The 20,644-nt window shown below is 37.5% G+C and overlaps 1 protein-coding gene across 2 annotated transcripts in view; it reads left to right on the top strand.

Moving 5' to 3' along the window:
- bbof1a (basal body orientation factor 1a) overlaps nt 1-20,644 on the top strand; it is a 105,909-nt gene that overhangs the window by 3,336 nt on the left and 81,929 nt on the right. For both annotated transcript variants that reach the window (XM_067413813.1, XM_067413814.1), the window contains exons 8-10: nt 1,352-1,704; nt 1,812-1,952; nt 2,038-2,142. In XM_067413813.1, the coding sequence (XP_067269914.1) occupies nt 1,352-1,704; nt 1,812-1,952; nt 2,038-2,142 (599 nt within the window). The remainder of the gene's footprint in view (nt 1-1,351; nt 1,705-1,811; nt 1,953-2,037; nt 2,143-20,644) is intronic.

Genomic DNA, 20,644 nt, shown 5'->3' with positions numbered 1-20,644 from the left:
AACAGTATAAAAAGGGCAACATATACTGCACATTTGTGGTCTGCTCTCCTGCTTTAATTTATGATACATCACATGAATAATTCACTGCAATGCACTAAGAATCTCTCGTTTTCTCCCCAAATCCTTACGTCTCTTTCCAGGTTTGTTTTTACATGGCTGCTTTAAAATGTATCTGTCTCACCTTTTCACTTCTAATCCCTATTAGTGTTTGCTGGAATGTTTCTAAAGCAGGAAAATCTGTCAAAATGACAGAAATCACTCATTGTGAAATTTTATCACTCAGTGTTTCAGTTAATAAACATTTTTTTATTAAGAAAATGTACAATGCAGACATTACAACAGTGATATTTAACGTGTTCGTAATGCTGCGGAAATAAATAATATTTTGGGGGGTTTCATTCATGGTCTTTTGTAGTCATTTGTTGACTAGAAAAATTATTTTATGATTTCATGATTTTACACTTGTAAACTTCCTTTTAATGGTTGAAGGGTGAGTAGAATAATGTAATCTCATTGTACCCAGTTCTGGAAAATGCTAGTTATTGCGTTTATAGAGGGAACCTTTCGCTGATTGCTCACAGTTTAATGGAAGTTACCATAATAATTTGCGCAAAGCATCATTGCGTAGGAAAAAGGAAGATAGATAGGAATAAATCTGGAAGGTGTGTATGTGTTACTAAAGTGCTACTAAATTGGAGATGTTTGGCTCTGTGCAAGACAAAAAAATATTTTGAATTGAAATAGTATTGTAATTACTGCTTTCAAATCGTTTAATTGCGTTTAATTGCATTAAAAATAAAATATTGTGTTTACATAATATGTGTATGTATTGTATAATTGTTATGTATATATAAATACTCACATGTATATACATTCATGTATATATTTAAGAAATATTTGCATGTATATACTGTATATTTACATAATATATATTTTCTATACATATAAATATTTGATATATATATTTTTAATATATACATGCATGTGTGTACATTTATATATACATAATGATTATACACAGTACACACATATTATGTAAATACAAACTTATTTTGGATTTGACAGCACTAATAATTAAAACCTACGGACACAAAAAGATCATGAGGAATAAAATTAACACTTAATTGTATATTTAGGATTTTTATTTCTTTTCGTCTGACAGAAGATGCAAAATAGCCCAAAATCTCAAAATTAACCAGTGCATGAAAAAACAGTGGTTTTGCCTGTAGTATCTTGCCTTGAGTATTTCATTAAAGCATAACCAAAGTATTTGAAATAAGATGGCTTGCAGAGATGTGCTTAAGTTTGCCATTGTTTCAGCACACTAACTCTACAACTGACTGATTTGCAGGAGACGAATGAACTGATGAGAAAGGAAGGCAATTCCCAGTTAAAGTCCCAACAAAATGAGATCTCTGAGCTAAGAGCAAAATTGGTCACACTTGAGCAAGCTCTGGGCATCATGTCTGAGGAGTTTAAACAGGAGAGAGAAGAGGTGGAAAGGCGTGCCATGGTCAGTGCACAGGCCAAAAGCACAGACCTCGAGAGGTTGGAAATGCTTCTAGCTGTTCGAGAAAAGGAGCTGGGCCAAGTGAAACAGCTGGCACAAAGCATTACGGAACAGCGCAAAGAACTTGAGCTCTTCTTTCACGAAGCTCTTGACCATGTCAGGAAGCAAATAAGAAAACAACAACAGCACTACAGGTAAACTAGACGCTTCTCGGTAAAACATTCTGAATAGGATATTTTGAAGATACAGCATTCACATTTGGAAGTGCTTCATTTATTTGAAAATGATCTTGTATGTATAGACAGGAGGCTCAGAAGGCCTATCGCTGGAGAATGAATGAGGCACGGGCTGGAAGGTTGGAGTACCCTCGTATACGGACCTTCTCTAATGCTCCACACAGCACCAATGATGTCCAGACTGACCTGGAAGAGGCTGACAAATGGTGTGAGAGTTTTTATCACAGAATTTCTAACCAATCGTCAGGTCAAGATGATTATGATGATGAAAATGCTCTGGTGTCATTTTAGGAGCAACTTGAAAAGCTCCGGTGTGGATATTTCTGATCTAACATGGGAGCAGAAAGAGAGACTGCTTAATCTGCTTTTTGCTCAATTGAACGGACAAAAAATAAGGTAAATAGATTTATAATTATTACAAATTATAATTTATAAATTATAAATTATATCTACACACACACACACACACACACACACACACACACACACACACACACACACACACACACACACACACACACACACACACACACACACACACACACACACACACACACACACACACACATGTTGGTCTATGTGGTTTACAGGGACTCTCCATTGGCGTAATGGTTTTTATACTGTACAAACTGTATTTTCTATCCCCTTACACTGCCCCTGCCCCTAAACCTACCCATCACAGGAAACATTCTGCATTTTTACTTTCTCAAAAAAACATCATTTAGTATGTTTTTAAGGCCATTTGAATTATGAGGACATTTGATATGTCCTCATAAACCACATTTATAGTGTAATACCAGTGTAATACCCATGTAGTTATACAAATTTGTGTCCTCATAAACCACATAAACAGGCTCACACACACACACACACACACACACACACACACACACACACACACACACACACACACACACACACACACACACACACACACACACACACACACACACAAACACACACACCATGCTGTATAGAATGATGTTCCAAAGACAAAAAAACCTTTATTACTCAAAATGCAACCATAATGAACCTATAATGAACCAACCTATAATAAAAAAATTTATATGTTGATTTTTAAAAATATTTTTATATAGGCCTACAATAAACCTTCAGAAAATTGTACATATAGATTTAATAAATATTATTTAAAGAAAACTAGAATGATTAAGTTAAAGAAAAATCATTGTTGATTATGTTGTTTTTGTAATGTTAATAGACATACAATTCAATATTTATTTATTATTTTTAACTAAAAGGTTGTTTTTTATTTTCTTAATAAATAAAAATTAACATTAAGAACAGAGAAAGTCATAGTCATTGAATGTACACTGGTTCTGAATGATTTAAAAGGGAATTGGATATTGCATTGCTGTTCTGTAGGCTATAGAAAACATTTTCTTGAAATGACAGTACCAAATAAAATATATTATTTTGGTTTTATAGCTTGGTTTTTGGCATTGCCATGCTGTCATCCAATGAAATTGCAACTTGATTTCAAATTTAAATTAAAGCTGCGAGCAGCGATGACGGGCCCAAGCCGGTGGCACCGCCACCCCGGTGGCATCAGCTTAACTGTGCGCAGCAGGCCAATAGGCATTTAATATGGGAAAAATAAATAATGGGACTTTGTCTAAGTCATTTGAATTCACCTCATTAACTGCAGCAACTGGTACTGCTATGACCAGGAACCACAACACTCACATCTCTGAGATCAATTACATTTTATTCATTAATTTTATGTCAGATGATGTCAAATGTCAATTTCAAAATGAGTGCAGAATACTGTCCAAATGCTGAAGTTGTATTATCCTTACACTTCTCTTAAAAATAAATTAAGCCAAATCACAGAGACCGTAACAATGATTTTAATATCAGTGTCAGGTAAGAGTAATATGCGTGGATATAATTTATGGAAGTTTATAATAAACAGCCACTTTTATAAGATCATGTGAAATTTAATTTTTTAATCCATTTGAATTCTATCAATAAATAATTCGTTTAAAGAGGTGTCATACATGATCTTTGCAAACACAGCACATGACCTTCTTTAAAGCCAATGTTAAAGAAAACAATTAAAAGTATTAGGATATCACTTTCAATTATGTGCAAATGTATTTTTTGCAGCTCAAAATATTGTAAGTTCAGAAGACCAGTATTTTATATATATATATATATGTATATATATATATATATATATATATATATATATATATATATAATACATTTTTTTAAACTTATTTTTCACAATAAAGTGATAGATATTGCTGATAGCAATTATGATATGAAAGGGTTAAATTATGAAAAAACAAGAGACAAGGCGACACACACAGAGTGAGAGAGACCCCCTCCACACACACACACACACACACACACACACACACACACACACACACACACACACACACACACACACACACACACACACACACAGAGTGAGAGAGACCCCCTCCACACACACACACACAGAGTGATCCTGAGAGAGGGCGGGGGAAGGGGCAATAACAACAATAGTTTTATCTTCAAAACAGTGTTCCCTAGGACATATCCAACCTGGTTACTGAATAAGGCTACACTTCCACCTTCTGGTTATTCTATATTTAGTTATTCTATATTTATATTTAAACAAAAGGCATTAATCTACTTTTTTTTTAAGACAATTAAATGTGTTTTTTTATTTTGTTAGTAATGTTTTTTATATTTATATATTTTTTATTAATAATTATTTGTATTAACACAATTATTTAACTAATTATATAAAACAATATTGTCAATGCCCTACAAATAAACTGGTTTTAAACATTGATTTTTTTATTCAAACCCAGAATAAAATGTTTTATCCTTTAATGCAGGCCAAAGCACAGCATTGAGAGGTAATCTTTTTAGACAGAAGAGTGGCTGACACACACACACACACACACACACACACACACACACACACACACACACACACACACACACACACACACACACTGTAGAAATCAGTGACACGTGTCCCCATGAGTCTGTGTGCATTCAGGTTGAAGTCCCCACCAGGCTAGCAAAAAGAACACACACACACACGCACACACACACACAGTAGTAATGCTGAAGTAGGCTGCAGGCAACTCTTATCAGTTAAGCCCATTCACCATCCCCCATCCACAACACACACACCCACCCACAAACACACACACATACACACACAGTCAGGTCTGGTTCACTATCTTTCTGGGGACTCATAGACGTAATGGTTTTTATGCTGTACAAACCATATTCTGTCATCCTACACTGCCCCTGCCCCAAAACCTACCCATCACACAAAACTTGATTTATTAGCTTTTGTACCCATTGGGAAGTCCCCATGAGTCTGTGTGCATTCAGGTTTAAGTCCCCACCAGCCTAGAAAACCATTGTCACACACACACAGAGGCAAGGTTTTTTGCTTGAAAGCTTATACAATATTGCCATCTACTGGTCATTTAAGTGAGAGCATAAGTGTTGAAAAAAAACAAAAAAAACAACAGTGTGATATATAGAATAACCAGCAGGTGGGAGTATAGCCTTATTTATGAACCAGGCACGTGTGTCCCTATTTTGTGTTTTTTAGGCTTTTGCTAAGGGAACACCGTTTGAGATATCCAATAACCGTTCGCATTTTAGCATCTTCTGTATATTTACTTCATGTTGTCCGAGTTTGGAGGAGATTGAATGAATCGCTTTTGAGGAGAAGGTAAAAACTCAGAGCTCGCTTTCGACTTCTTGTTATCTTCCAACCAAATTATCTGACTTCCTGTTGGTCAGAGCTAATGACTGTAAATTAGAAAGTTGTCCGGCTCGAAATGTACAATATATATACCGAGTTTGGTGAATGTAGATAAAACTAACCCCCCGCTTTGGACAAAAGATGGCGCTACTGAGCCCCTCTACCACGCCCGTTTCTGAATCTTTGCTTGCATCTTCTGGACAGCATGTCTGATGTGTGTGTTGAGTTTCATGCAATTTCAAGCATTTGAAGAGTCTCAAAAACACCAAAAAAGATTATTAGACTTTGACACGTTGCCATGACAACAGTTTTTCTAGAATCAGGAATCCATTCATATGTCTATATCTGCCATGTTTTGACATTATACTGATGAAGTTTGAAGTAAATCGGGTGAAAATAAGATGGGGATTTAAAGCAATTTTGAAAGTGACACACTTCCTGCTGCCAGTTGGTGGCGCTATAACTTTGTCTCACAAAAGTCATATCCATGTGATCGGCCTCTTACAACGAACACACAGCTGAAGTTTCATCAAAATGAATTAATGTATGCAAAAGTTATAACACACTTCCTGTTTCCTTTTTCTCGCCATAAATTCATCTCTTCGCCACGGCCAAACCGTTTGAGAAATCAGAAAGTTGCTCGCAATTTAGCATCCTCAGTGTCTTGACTTCAGGCTGACCGAGTTTGGTGCTGATTGGGTGAATCGTCTAGGAGGAGTATCGCAAATTTCAGAGCATGCGTTTTCCGAACAACCCATAATAGCTCACTTCCTGTTGGGCTGACACATAACTTAGAGCACGAAAGTTGTTCGGCCCGATGAGCTCTATATGTGTACCGAGTTTCATATATGTACGTGCAAGTGTGTTTGATTTATAGACCCCGTTTTCAGACCCCACTTTAGGGGGCGCTGTCGAGCCCCCCTGCCACGCCCGGGTCCCAGCCTCAGCCCGGCCCTGATGGCCGCGCATTCTGATGCGTGTGCAAAGTTTCAAGAGTTTTCGAGCATGAGAAGGGCCCCAAAAATGCCCAAATAGTCGCGTAAAAAAATAATAATAAATAATTAAAGCTGCGAGCAGCGATGACGGGCCCAAGCCGGGGGCACCGCCACCCCGGTGGCATCAGCTTAACTGTGCGCAGAAGGCCAATAGGCATTTAATATGGGAAAAAATAAAAGCTCTATGTCAAAGTCATTTGAATTCACCTCATTAACTGCAGAAACTGGTGCTGCTATGACCAGGAACCACAACACTCACATCTCTGAGATCAATTACATTTTATTCACTAATTTTATGTCAGATGATGTCAAATGTCAATTTCAAAATGAGTGCAGAACACTGTCCAAATGCTGAAGTTGTATTATCCTTACACTTCTCTTTGTGTTTTTGACCTACCGTAGCTTCTGTTTGTTCACCAGTCTTATGCAGTAAAAAGCATGCATGTTTTTATTTTAATATGTGTGGCATTCAATATTTTTAAAAATATAAATAAATAAATAAATAAATCTAAATCGCAGAAACCACAAAAATGATTTTAATATCAGTGTCAGGTAAGAGTAATATACATGCACAATTTTGTAAGTCCAGAAGGCCTGTATATTTTTTAAAGATATGTTATATTTTGTGTGGTTTTTTTAACTTATTTTTCACATCAAAGTGATAGCTATTTGTGATAGCATATGATATAAAAGCGTTAAATTATGACAATCAAGAGACAAGGTGACACACACACACACACACACACACAGAGTGAGAGAGACCCCCCTCCCACCACACACACTCACGCACACACACACACACACACACACACAGAGTGAGCCTGAGAGAGTGGGGGGGGGGGGGTAAGGACAGACAGAAAGAGAGAGGCATAGTCTGATTCCGATTGAACAAGATTTGAAACAAAAAATTAAATTTACATTCTCAAAAGAACTCATTCTGTGTGATTTATAAGCTTTTGTACCCATTGGGACCTCAATTTAGGTCCCTACAGTGACACGAGTCCCCATGAGTCTGTGTGCATTCAGGTTGAAGTCCCCACCAGGCTAGAAAAACATGAACATTGAACAAGATTTTAAACAAAAAATAATAATAAAATCTAAATGGTCAGAGAAAATTATTTAAAAAAGAAACTCAAATGTGTTTTTTTTATGTTAGTATTTTAGTTTTAAGAATTAATCTTCAAATACAAAATGTTAAAGAAAACCAATATATTGATAAAAAAAAATACAAAAAGTACATTCATTTTACATTTTTATTCTTTCTGAGTTTGGTGACTATAGAAAAAACTAGCCAAGTGTTTTATTTTTTTACATTTTTCTCAAAGACTTATCCAGCCGTGTTCATAAATAAGGCTATACTCCCACCTTCTTTGTATTAACACAATTATTAAACTAATTATATAAAAAATATTGTCAATGCCTGTCAAATCTTCAGTGTCCTTTGTTTCATGTTGACCGAGTTGACTTTAGTATTTATCTAAAGGTCTTTTTATATTTGTATTTTCACAATTACGAAACTAATTATATAAAACGATATTGTCAATGCTCTACAAATTAACTGGTTCCATACTTTTTCCATTTTTTTATTCAAACCCAGAAATATATATATATATATATATATATATATATATATATATATATATATATATATATATATATATATATATATATATATATATATATATATATATATATATATATATTTATCCTTTAATGCTGGCCAAAGCACACAGCAATAAAAGAGCTAATCTTTTCCTCATCAAAATGCAACTGGCACCCATCCCCCATCAGACACACACACACACACACACACACACACACACACACACACACACACACAGTCAGAGTCACATGTCTGGTCTCTGGTGTGCTATCTTTCTGGGGACTCACCATAGACTTAATGGTTTTTATACTGTACAAACCATATATTCTGTCCTCCTACACTGCTCTACCCCTAAACCTACCCATCACACAAAACTTTCTGCATTTTCACATTTTCAAAATAACTCATTCTGTATGATTTATAAGCTTTTGTACCCATTGGGAAGTCCCCATGAGTCTTTGTGCATTCAGGTTTAAGTCCCCACCAGGCTAAAAAACTATTCACACACACACACACACACACACACACACACACACACACACACACACACACACACACACACACACACACACACACACACACACACACACACACACACACACACACACACACACACACAGAGGCAAGGTTTTTTGCTTGAAAACTTATACAATATCGCCCTCTACTGGTCATTTAAATGAGAGCATAAGTGTTGAGAAAAAAAAAGAAAAAAAAAACTGTGATTATATAGAATAACCAGCAGGTGGGAGTATAGCCTTATTTATGAACCAGGCACTGGTGTGCTTATTTTGTGTTTTTTAGGCTTTTGCTAAGGGAACACCGTTTGAGATATCCAATAACCGTTCGCATTTTAGCATCTTCTGTATATTTACTTCATGTTGTCCGAGTTTGGAGGAGATTGAATGAATTGCTTTTGATGAGAAGGTAAAAACTCAGAGCTCGCTTTTCACTTTTTCTCATTTTCAAACCAAATTATCTAACTTCCTGTTGGTCAGAGCTAATGACAGTAAATTAGAAAGTTGTCCGGCTCGAAAAGTACAATATATATACCGAGTTTGGTGACTGTAGATAAAACTAACCCCCCACTTTGGACAAAAGATGGCGCTATTGAGCCCCTCTACCACGCCCGTTTCTGAATCTTTGCTTGCATCTTCTGGACAGCATGTCTGATGTGTGTGTTGAGTTTCATGCAATTTCAAGCATGTGAAGAGTCTCAAAAACACATAAAAAGATTATTAGACTTTGACACGTTGCCATGACAACAGTATTTCAAGAATCAGGAATCCATTCATATGTCTATATCTGCCATGTTTTGACATTATACTGATGAAGTTTGAAGTGAATCGGGTGAAAATAAGATGGGGATTTAAAGCAATTTTGAAAGTGACACACTTCCTGCTGCCAGTTGGTGGCGCTATAACTTTGACTCACAAAAGTCATATCCATGTGATCGGCCTCCTACAACGAACACACAGCTGAAGTTTCATCAAAATGAATTAATGTATGCAGAAGTTATAACACACTTCCTGTTTCCCTTTTCTCGCCATAAATTCGTCTCTTCGCCACGGCCAAACCGTTTGAGATATCAAAAAGTTGCTCGCAATTTGGCATCCTCAGTGTGTTGACTTCACGCTGACCGAGTTTGGTGCTGATCGGGTGAATCGTCTAGGAGGAGTATCGCAAATTCCACAGCATGCGTTCCACAGCATGCGTTCAACAACCCCTAATAGCTCACTTCCTGTTGGGCTGACGCATAACTTAGAGCACGAAAGTTGTTTGGCCCGATGAGCTCTATATGTGTACCGAGTTTCATATATGTACGTGCAAGTGTGTTTGATTTATAGACCACGTTTTCAGAGCCCACTTTAGGGGGCGCTGTCGAGCCCCCCTGCCACGCCCGGGTCCCAGCCTCAGCCCGGCCCTGATGGCCGCGCATTCTGATGCGTGTGCAAAGTTTCAAGAGTTTTTGAGCATGGGAAAGGCCCCAAAAATGCCCAAATAGTCGGTAAAAAAAATAATAATATATTAAAGCTGCGAGCAGCGATGACGGGCCCAAGCCGGGGGCACCGCCACCCCGGTGGCATCAGTTTAACTGTGCACAGCAAGCCAATAGGCATTTAATATGGGAAAAAATAAATAATGGGACTATGTCAAAGTCATTTGAATTCACCTCATTAACTGCAGCAACTGGTGCTGCTATGACCAGGAACCACAACACTCACATCTATGAGATCAATTACATTTTATTCATTAATTTTATGTCAGATGATGTCAAATGTCAATTTCAAAATGAGTGCAGAATACTTTCCAAATGCTGAAGTTGTATTATCCTTACACTTCTCTTTATGTGTTTTTGACCTACCGTAGCTTGTGATTGTTCACCAATTTTATGCAGCAAAAAGCATGCTTGTTTTATTTCAATATGTGTGGCATTCAATATTTTTTTTAAATAAAAAATAATAAAAAATTAAAGCTGCGAGCAGCGATGACGGGCCCAAGCCGGTGGCACCGCCACCCCGGTGGCATCAGTTTAACTGTGCACAGCAGGCCAATAGGCATTTAATATGGGAAAAAATAAATAAAGGGACTTTGTCAAAGTCATTTGAATTCACCTCATTAACTGCAGCAACTGGTGCTGCTATGACCAGGAACCACAACACTCACATCTATGAGATCAATTACATTTTATTCTTTAATTTTATGTCAGATGATGTCAAATGTCAATTTCAAACTGAGTGCAGAATATTGTCCAAATGCTGATGTTGTATTATCCTTACACTTCTCTTAAAAATAAATTAAGCCAAATCACAGACACCGCAACAATGATTTTAACATCAGTGTCAGGGAAGAGTAATATGCGTGCATATAATTTATGGAAGTTTATTATAAACAGCCACTTTTATAAGATCATGTGAAAAACATTTTTTTTTATCCATTTGAATTCTATCAATAAATAATTAGTTTAAAGAGGTGTCATACGTGATCTTTGCAAACACAGCACATGACCTTCTTTAAAGCCCATGTTATAGAAAATAATTAAAAGTATTAGGATATCACTTTCAATTATGTGCAAATGTATTTTTTGCAGCTCAAAATTTTGTAAGTTCACAAGACCAGTATTTAATTAAAGATATAATACATGTTTTTGTTTTACTTATTTTTCACAATAAAGTGATAGATATTTGTGATAGCCTATGAAATGAAAGGGTTAAATTATGAAAAAACAAGAGACAAGGTGACACACACACAGAGTGAGAGAGACTACCTCCACACACACACACACACACACACACACACACACACACACACACACACACACACACACACACACACACACACACACACATACACACACACATACACACACACATTTGTGACATCACACAGAGTGAGAGAGACCCCCTCCACACACACACACACACACACACATAGAGTGATCCTGAGAGGGGGGGGGGGGGGGGGGGGTGACAGAGACACAAAATCAAACCAATAGCTTATTGGTTCTCATTTTTGTCCTTAAACAAAAGGCATTAATCTTCTGATTTTTAAGTTACACTACTTTTTTTTTTTAAGACACTCAAATGTGTTTTTTCCTTTGTTAGTAATGTTTTTTTATATTTATATATTTTTTATTAATAATTATTTGTATTTACACAAATATTTAGCTAATTATATAAAACAATATTGTCAATGCCCTACAAATAAACTGGTTACATTAATTTTTTTATTCAAACCCAGAATAATATGTTTTATCCTTTAATGCAGGCCAAAGCACAGCATTGAGAGGTAATCTTTTTAGACAGAAGAGTGGCATACACACACACACACACACACACACACACACACACACACACACACACACACACACACACACACACACACACACACACACACACACACACACACACACACACACACACACACACACACACACACTCATGTCTGGTTCACTATCTTTTTGGGGACTCATAGATGTAATGGTTTTTATGCTGTACAAACCATATATTATATTCTGTCCTCCTACACTGCTCCTGCCCCTAAACCTACCCATCACACAAAACTTTCTGCATTTTTACATTTTCAAAAGAACTCATTCTGTATGATTTATAAGCTTTTGTACCCATTGGGACCTCAGTTTAGGTCCCTACAGTGACACGTGTCCCCATGAGTCTGTGTGCATTCAGGTTGAAGTCCCCACCAGGCTAGAACAACACACACACACACACACACACACACACACACATGTTTGTTTTTGTGAATTGTGGGGACATTCCATAGGCGTAATGGGTTTTATACTGTACAAACCGTATTGTCTATCCCCTTACACTGCCCCTATCCCTAAACCTACCCATCACAGGAAACATTCTGCATTTTTACTTTTTCAAAAAAACTCCTCCTGTGTGATTTATAAGCATTTTGAAAAGTGGGGACGTGGGGTAATGTCCTGATATGTCACCATTTTCTGTAATACCTGTGTCATACACATGTTATTATACACATTTTTGTCCTGATATGTCACAAAAACAAGCACACACACACACACACACACACACACACACACACACACACACACAGTAGTAATGCTGAAGTATGCTGCAGGCAACTCTTATCAGTTAAGCCCATCCACCATCCCCCATCCACAACACACACACCCATCCACAAACACACACACATACACACACACTCATGTCTGGTTCACTATCTTTCTGGGGACTCATAGACGTAATGGTTTTTATGCTGTACAAACCATATATTCTGTCATCCTACACTGCTCCTGCCCCTAAACCTACCCATCACACAAAACTTTCCTCAAAAGAACTCATTCTGTCTGATTTATAAGCTTTTGTACCCATTGGGAAGTCCCCATGAGTCTGTGTGCATTTAGGTTTAAGTCCCCACCAGGCTAGAAAACCATTCACACACACACACACACACACAGGCAAGGTTTTTTGCTTGAAAACTTATACAATATTGCCCTCTACTGGTCATTTAAGGGAGAGTATTAGTGTTGAAAAAACAGGAAAAAAAACAGAAAAACAGCCAGTGTGATATATAGAATAACCAGCAGGTGGGAGTATAGCCTTATTTATGAACCAGGCACTTGTGTTCTTATTTTGTGTTTTTTAGGCTTTTGCTACGGGAACACCGTTTGAGATATCCAATAACCGTTCGCATTTTAGCATCTTCTGTATATTTACTTCATGTTGTCCGAGTTTGGAGGAGATTGAATGAATCGCTTTTGAGGAGAAGGTAAAAACTCAGAGCTCGCTTTCCACTTTGTGTTATCTTCCAACCAAATTATCTGACTTCCTGTTGGTCAGAGCTAATGACTGTAAATTAGAAAGTTGTCCGGCTCGAAAAGTACAATATATATACCGAGTTTGGTGAATTTAGATAAAACTAACCCCCCGCTTTGGACAAAAGTGACACTTCCCACTGCCAGTTGGTGGCGCTATAACTTTGACTCACAAAAGTCATATCCATGTGATCGGCCTCTTATAACAAACACACAGCTGAAGTTTCATCAAAATGAATTAATGTATGCAAAAGTTATAACACACTTCCTGTTTTCATTTTCTCGCCATAAATTCATCTCTTCGCCACAGCCTAACCGTTTGAGATATCAAAAAGTTGCTCGCAATTTAGCATCCTCAGTGTCTTGACTTCATGCTGACCGAGTTTGGTGCTGATCGGGTGAATCGTCTAGGAGGAGTATCGCAAATTCCACAGCATGCGTTTTCCGAACAACCCATAATAGCTCACTTCCTGTTGGGCTGACGCATGACTTAGAGCACGAAAGTTGTTCGGCCCGATGAGCTCTATATGTGTACCGAGTTTCATATATGTACGTGCAAGTGTGTTTGATTTATAGACCCCGTTTTCAGACCCCACTTTAGGGGGCGCTGTCGAGCCCCACTGCCACGCCCGGGTCCCAGCCTCAGCCCGGCCCTGATGGCCGCGCAATCTGATGCGTGTGCAAAGTTTCAAGAGTTTTCGAGCATGGGAAGGGCCCCAAAAATGCCCAAATAGTCGCGTAAAAAAATAATAATAATAATTAAAGCTGCGAGCAGCGATGACGGGCCCAAGCCGGGGGCACCGCCACCCCGGTGGCATCAGTTTAACTGTGCACAGCAAGCCAATAGGCATTTAATATGGGAAAAAATAAATAATGGGACTATGTCAAAGTCATTTGAATTCACCTCATTAACTGCAGCAACTGGTGCTGCTATGACCAGGAACCACAACACTCACATCTATGAGATCAATTACATTTTATTCATTAATTTTATGTCAGATGATGTCAAATGTCAATTTCAAAATGAGTGCAGAATACTTTCCAAATGCTGAAGTTGTATTATCCTTACACTTCTCTTTATGTGTTTTTGACCTACCGTAGCTTGTGATTGTTCACCAATTTTATGCAGCAAAAAGCATGCTTGTTTTATTTCAATATGTGTGGCATTCAATATTTTTTTTAAATAAAAAATAATAAAAAATAAAGCCAAATCACAGAAACCGCAAAAATTATTTTAATATCAGTGTCAGGTAAGAGGAATATGCCTGCATACATTTTATGGAAGTGTGTTATAAACAGCCACTTTTAAATGTTTAAATGTAATTAAATTTAAAATAACGATATCAAAGTCATCTGAATATATTTACTGGTCAAAGTCGACCTCTCTAAAACATGCAGCATGTTTTTATACCGCTGAGAATGTGCACGACAGGCAATATGCATTTAAACAGGAGAATATTTGAAAATTGCTCTAATATGCCACATGTATCACAGCAGCTGGTACCCCTATGATCACAAGCCACACCTATTATGAAATTTAAATATAGATTTTTTTTTTTTATGTATTAGGATATAATGGGTCACTTTCAATTATGTGCAAATGTATATTTTGCAGCTCAAAATGTTGTAAGTTCAGAAGGCCAGTATTTAATTAAAGATATAGTATATTTTTTGTTTTTTTTAAACTTATTTTTCACACTAAAGTGATAGTTATTTGTGATATGAAGGTTTAAATTATGACAATCAAGAGACAAGGTGATACACACAATGAGTGAGACCCCTCCACACACACACACACACACACACACACACACACAAACAACCCAAACAGAGTGTAACTCAGAGAGGGAGAGTGAGGGGGGAGGGGAACGACAGACAGAGAGACAGAGTCTAATTCCGAAAGAAACAAGATAATCTAAACAGTGGGAGAAAGTTTTTTTTTTTCTTCACTGTCTGGAAACACTGTTTTGCAATAACAATAGTTTTATCTTCAAAACGGTGTTCTCAAGGACATATCCAACCTGGTTCATAACTAAGGCTATACTCCCCACCGCTCTCATTTTCGTCCACAAATAAAAGGCATTAATCTGCTTATTTTTAGGTTACACAAATTTCTTTGTTTGAAAAGGAAACTCAAATGTGTTTTTTCTATTGTTACAAATTAACTGGTTCTATAATTTTATTGTAACCCAGAATAATATATTTTTTTATCCTTTAATGCTTGCCAAAGCACACAGCAATGAGCTAATCTTTTCACAATCAAAATGAAGCTGGCACCATCCCCCTCCAAACACACACACACACACACACACACACACACACACACACACATACTGAGAGAGAGAGAGAGAGAGAGAGAGAGAGAGAGAGAGAGAGAGAGAGAGAGAGAGAGAGAGAGAGAGAGAGAGAGAGAGAGAGAGAGAGAGAGAGAGGGGCAAAGTGAGATTTAGATTAAACATATTTTTCAGCAAAACAATAATAGTAAAGTCTAAACGGTGGGGAAAAGTTTCAAGCCACACCTATGATGTAATTTAATTATAGATGAATTCTAATGTAATAGGATATAATAGGTCATTTTCAAATATGTGCAAAGTTATCTTTTGAAGGGCAATATTTTGTAAATCCAGGAAACCTGTATTTAATTCAAAAGTATTTTTTTATTTTTTTATTTTTTTAACTTATTTTTTACATTTGTATTAGCCTATGTTATGTAACGGTTCAATTATTACCATCGAGAGAAAGTGACTGACACACACACACACACACACACACACACACACCTGCAGCTTACTGTGTGTGTGTGTAAGCTGCAGCCCATCCCCCCTCCACACACACACACACACACAAACACACACACTCATGTCTGGTTCGCTATCTTTTTGGGGACTCATAGACGTAATGGTTTTTATGCTGTACAAACCATATATTCTGTCCTCCTATACTGCTCCTGGCCCCAAACCTACCCATCACACAACTTTCTGCATTTTCACCTTTACAAAAGAACTCATTCTGTCTGATTTATAAGCTTTTGTACCCATTGGGAAGTCCCCATGAGTCTGTGTGCATTCAGGTTTAAGTCCCCACCAGGCTAGAAAATCATTCACACACACAGAGAGGCAAGTTTTTTTTCTTGAAAACTTATACAATATTGCCCTCTACTGGTCATTTAAGTGAGAGCATAAGTGTTGAAAAAAAAACAAAAAAAAAAGTGTGATATAAAGAATAACCAGCAGGTGGGAGTATAGCCTTATTTATGAACCAGGTACTTGTGTCCATATTTTGTATTTTTTAGGCTTTTGCTACAGGAACACTGTTTGAGATATCCAATAACCGTTCGCATTTTAGCATCTTCTGTATATTTACTTCATGTTGTCCGAGTTTGGAGGAGATTGAATGAATCGCTTTTGAGGACAAGGTAAAAACTCAGAGCTCGCTTTCGACTTCTTGTTATCTTCCAACCAAATTATCTGACTTCCTGTTGGTCAGAGCTAATGACTGTAAATTAGAAAGTTGTCCGGCTCGAAATGTACAATATATATACCGAGTTTGGTGAATGTACATAAAACTAACCCCCCACTTTGGACAAAAGATGGCGCTACTGAGCCCCTCTACCACGCCCGTTTCTGAATCTTTGCTTGCATCTTCTGGACAGCATGTCAGATGTGTGTGTTGAGTTTCATGCAATTTCAAGCATGCTAAGTGTCTCAAAAACACCTAAAAAGATTATTGGACTTTGACACGTTGCCATGACAACAGTATTTCAAGAATCAGGAATCCATTCATATGTCTATATCTGCCATGTTTTGACATTATACTGATGAAGTTTGAAGTAAATCGGGTGAAAATAAGATGGGGATTTAAAGCATTTTTGAAAGTGACACACTTCCTGCTGCCAGTTGGTGGCGCTATAACTTTGACTCACAAAAGTCATATCCATGTGATCGTCCTCTTACAACGAACACACAGCTGAAGTTTCATCAAAATGAATTTATGTATGCAGAAGTTATAATATACTTCCTGTTTGCCTTTTCTCGCCATAAATTCGTCTCTTCGCCACGGCCAAACCGTTTGAGATATCAAAAAGTTGCTCGCAATTTAGCATCCTCAGTGTCTTGACTTCATGCTGACCGAGTTTGGTGCTGATCGGGTGAATCGTCTAGGAGGAGTATCGCAAATTCCACAGCATGCGTTTTCCGAACAACCCATAATAGCTCACTTCCTGTTGGGCTGACGCATAACTTAGAGCACGAAAGTTGTTCGGCCCGATGAGCTCTATATGTGTACCGAGTTTCATATATGTACGTGCAAGTGTGTTTGATTTATAGACCACGTTTTCAGACCCCACTTTAGGGGGCGCTGTCGAGCCCCCCTGCCACGCCCGGGTCCCAGCCTCAGCACGGCCCTGATGGCCGCGCATTCTGATGCGTGTGCAAAGTTTCAAGAGTTTTCGAGCATGGGAAGGGCCCCAAAAATGCCCAAATAGTCGCGTAAAAAAATAATAAATAATAATAATAATAATAACAAAAAAAATTAAAGCTGCGAGCAGCGATGACGGGCCCAAGCCGGGGGCACCGCCACCCCGGTGGCATCAGCTTAACTGTGCACAGCAGGCAATAGGCATTTAATATGGGAAAAAATAAATAAAGGGACTATGTCAAAGTCATTTGAATTCACCTCATTAACTGCAGCAACTGGTGCTGCTATGACCAGGAACCACAACACTCACATCTCTGAGATCAATTACATTTTATTCTTTAATATTATGTCAGGTGATGTCAAATGTCAATTTCAAAATGAATGCAGAATACTGTCCAAATGCTGAAGTTGTATTATCCTTACACTTCTCTTAAAAATAAATTAAGCCAAATCACAGAGACTGCAACAATGATTTTAATATCAGTGTCAGGTAAGAGTAATATGCGTGCATAAAATTTATAGAAGTTTATTATAAACAGCCACTTTTATAAGATCATGTGAAATTATATTTTTTTTATCCATTTGAATTTTATCAATAAATAATTAGTTTAAAGAGGTGTCATACGTGATCTTTGCAAACACAGCACATGACCTTCTTTAAAGCCCATGTTATAGAAAACAATTAAAAGTATTAGGATATCACTTTCAATTATGTGCAAATGTATTTTTTGCAGCTCAAAATATTGTAAGTTCAGAAGACCAGTGTTATATATATGTATAATACATTTTTTAAAACTTATTTTTCACAATAAAGTGATAGATATTGCTGATAGCTTTTGATATGAAAGGGTTAAATTATGAAAAACAAGAAACAAGGCGACATACACAGAGTGAGAGAGACCCCCTTCACACACACACACACACAGAGTGATCCTGAGAGAGGGAGAGTGAGGGGGGGGGGGGGGGGGAAGGACAGACACAAAATCTAAACAGTGAGAGAACATTGTTTTTATTTCACTGTCTGAAAACACTGTTTTGCAATAACAACAATAGTTTTATCTTCAAAACAGTGTTCCCTAGGACATATCCAACCTGGTTACTAAATAAGGCTACACTCCCACCTTCTGGTTATTCTATATGCCGGTAGCTCATTGGTTCTCATTTTTGTCCTTAAACAAAAGGCATTAATCTTCTCATTTTTTTAAGTTACACACACTACTTTTTTTTTCCTTTTCTTTTTAAAGACAATTAAATGTGTTTTTTCTTTTGTTAGTAATGTTTTTTTAAATATTTATATATTTTTATTAATAATTATTTGTATTAACACAATTATTTAACTAATTATATAAAACAATATTGTCAATGCCCTACAAATAAACTGGTTTTATACATGAATTTTTTTATTCAAACCCAGAATAATATGTTTGATCCTTTAATGCAGGCCAAAGCACAGCATTGAGAGGTAATCTTTTTAGACAGAAGAGTGGCTCTCTCTCACACACACACACACACACACACACACACACACACACACACACACACACACACACTGTAGAAATCAGTGACACGTGTCCCAATGAGTCTGTGTGCATTCAGGTTGAAGTCCCCACCAGGCTAGAAAAAAGAACACGCACACACACACACATATACACACACATACACACACACACAGTAGTAATGCTGAAGTATGCTGCAGGCAACTCTTATCAGTTAAGCCCATCCACCATCCCCCATCCACAACAACCCCCCCCCCCCCCCCCCCACACACACACACACACACACACAGTGTAGAAATCAATGACACATGTCCCCATGAGTCTGTGTGCATTCAGGTTGAAGTCCCCTCCAGGCTAGAAAAAAGAACACACACACACACACACACACACACACACACACACACACACACACACACACACACACACACACACACACACACTCATGTCTGGTTCACTATCTATTTGGGGACTCACCATAGGCATAATGATTTTTATGCTGTACAAACCATATTCTGTCCTCCTACACAGCTCCTACCCCTAAACCTTCCCATCACACAAAACTTTCTGCATTTTCACCTTTTCAAAAGAACTCATTCTGTCTGATTTATAAGCTTTTGTACCCATTGGGAAGTCCCATGAGTCTGTGTGCATTCAGGTTTAAGTCCCCACCAGGCTAGAAAACCATTCTCACACACACACAGAGGCAAGTTTTTTTGCTTGAAAACTTATACAATATTGCCCTCTACTGGACATTTAAGGGAGAGCATAAGTGTTGAAAAAAAACACAAAAAAACAGTGTGATTATATAGAATAACCAGCAGGTGGGAGTATAGCCTTATTTATGAACCAGGCACTTGTGTGCTTATTTTGTGTTTTTTAGGCTTTTGCTACGGGAACACCGTTTGAGATATCCAATAACCGTTCACATTTTAGCATCTTCTGTATATTTACTTTATGTTGTCCGAGTTTGGAGGAGATTGAATGAATCGCTTTTGAGGAGAAGGTAAAAACTCAGAGCTCGCTTTCGACTTCTTGTTATCTTCCAACCAAATTATCTGACTTCCTGTTGGTCAGAGCTAATGACTGTAAATTAGAAAGTTGTCCGGCTCAAAATGTACAATATATATACCGAGTTTGGTGACTGTAGATAAAACTAACCCCCCGCTTTGGACAAAAGATGGCGCTACTGAGCCCCTCTACCGCGCCCGTTTCTGAATCTTTGCTTGCATCTTCTGGACAGCATGTCTGATGTGTGTGTTGAGTTTCATGCAATTTCAAGCATGTGAAGAGTCTCAAAAACACCAAAAAAGATTATTAGACTTTGACACGTTGCCATGACAACAGTTT

This window comes from Pseudorasbora parva, chromosome 13, assembly GCF_024679245.1.
Source record: "Pseudorasbora parva isolate DD20220531a chromosome 13, ASM2467924v1, whole genome shotgun sequence".
NCBI classification, from domain to species: Eukaryota; Metazoa; Chordata; class Actinopteri; order Cypriniformes; family Gobionidae; genus Pseudorasbora; species Pseudorasbora parva.
The sequence above is the reverse complement of the archived record's forward strand: the minus strand, read 5'-3'. Positions and strand labels throughout refer to the sequence as shown.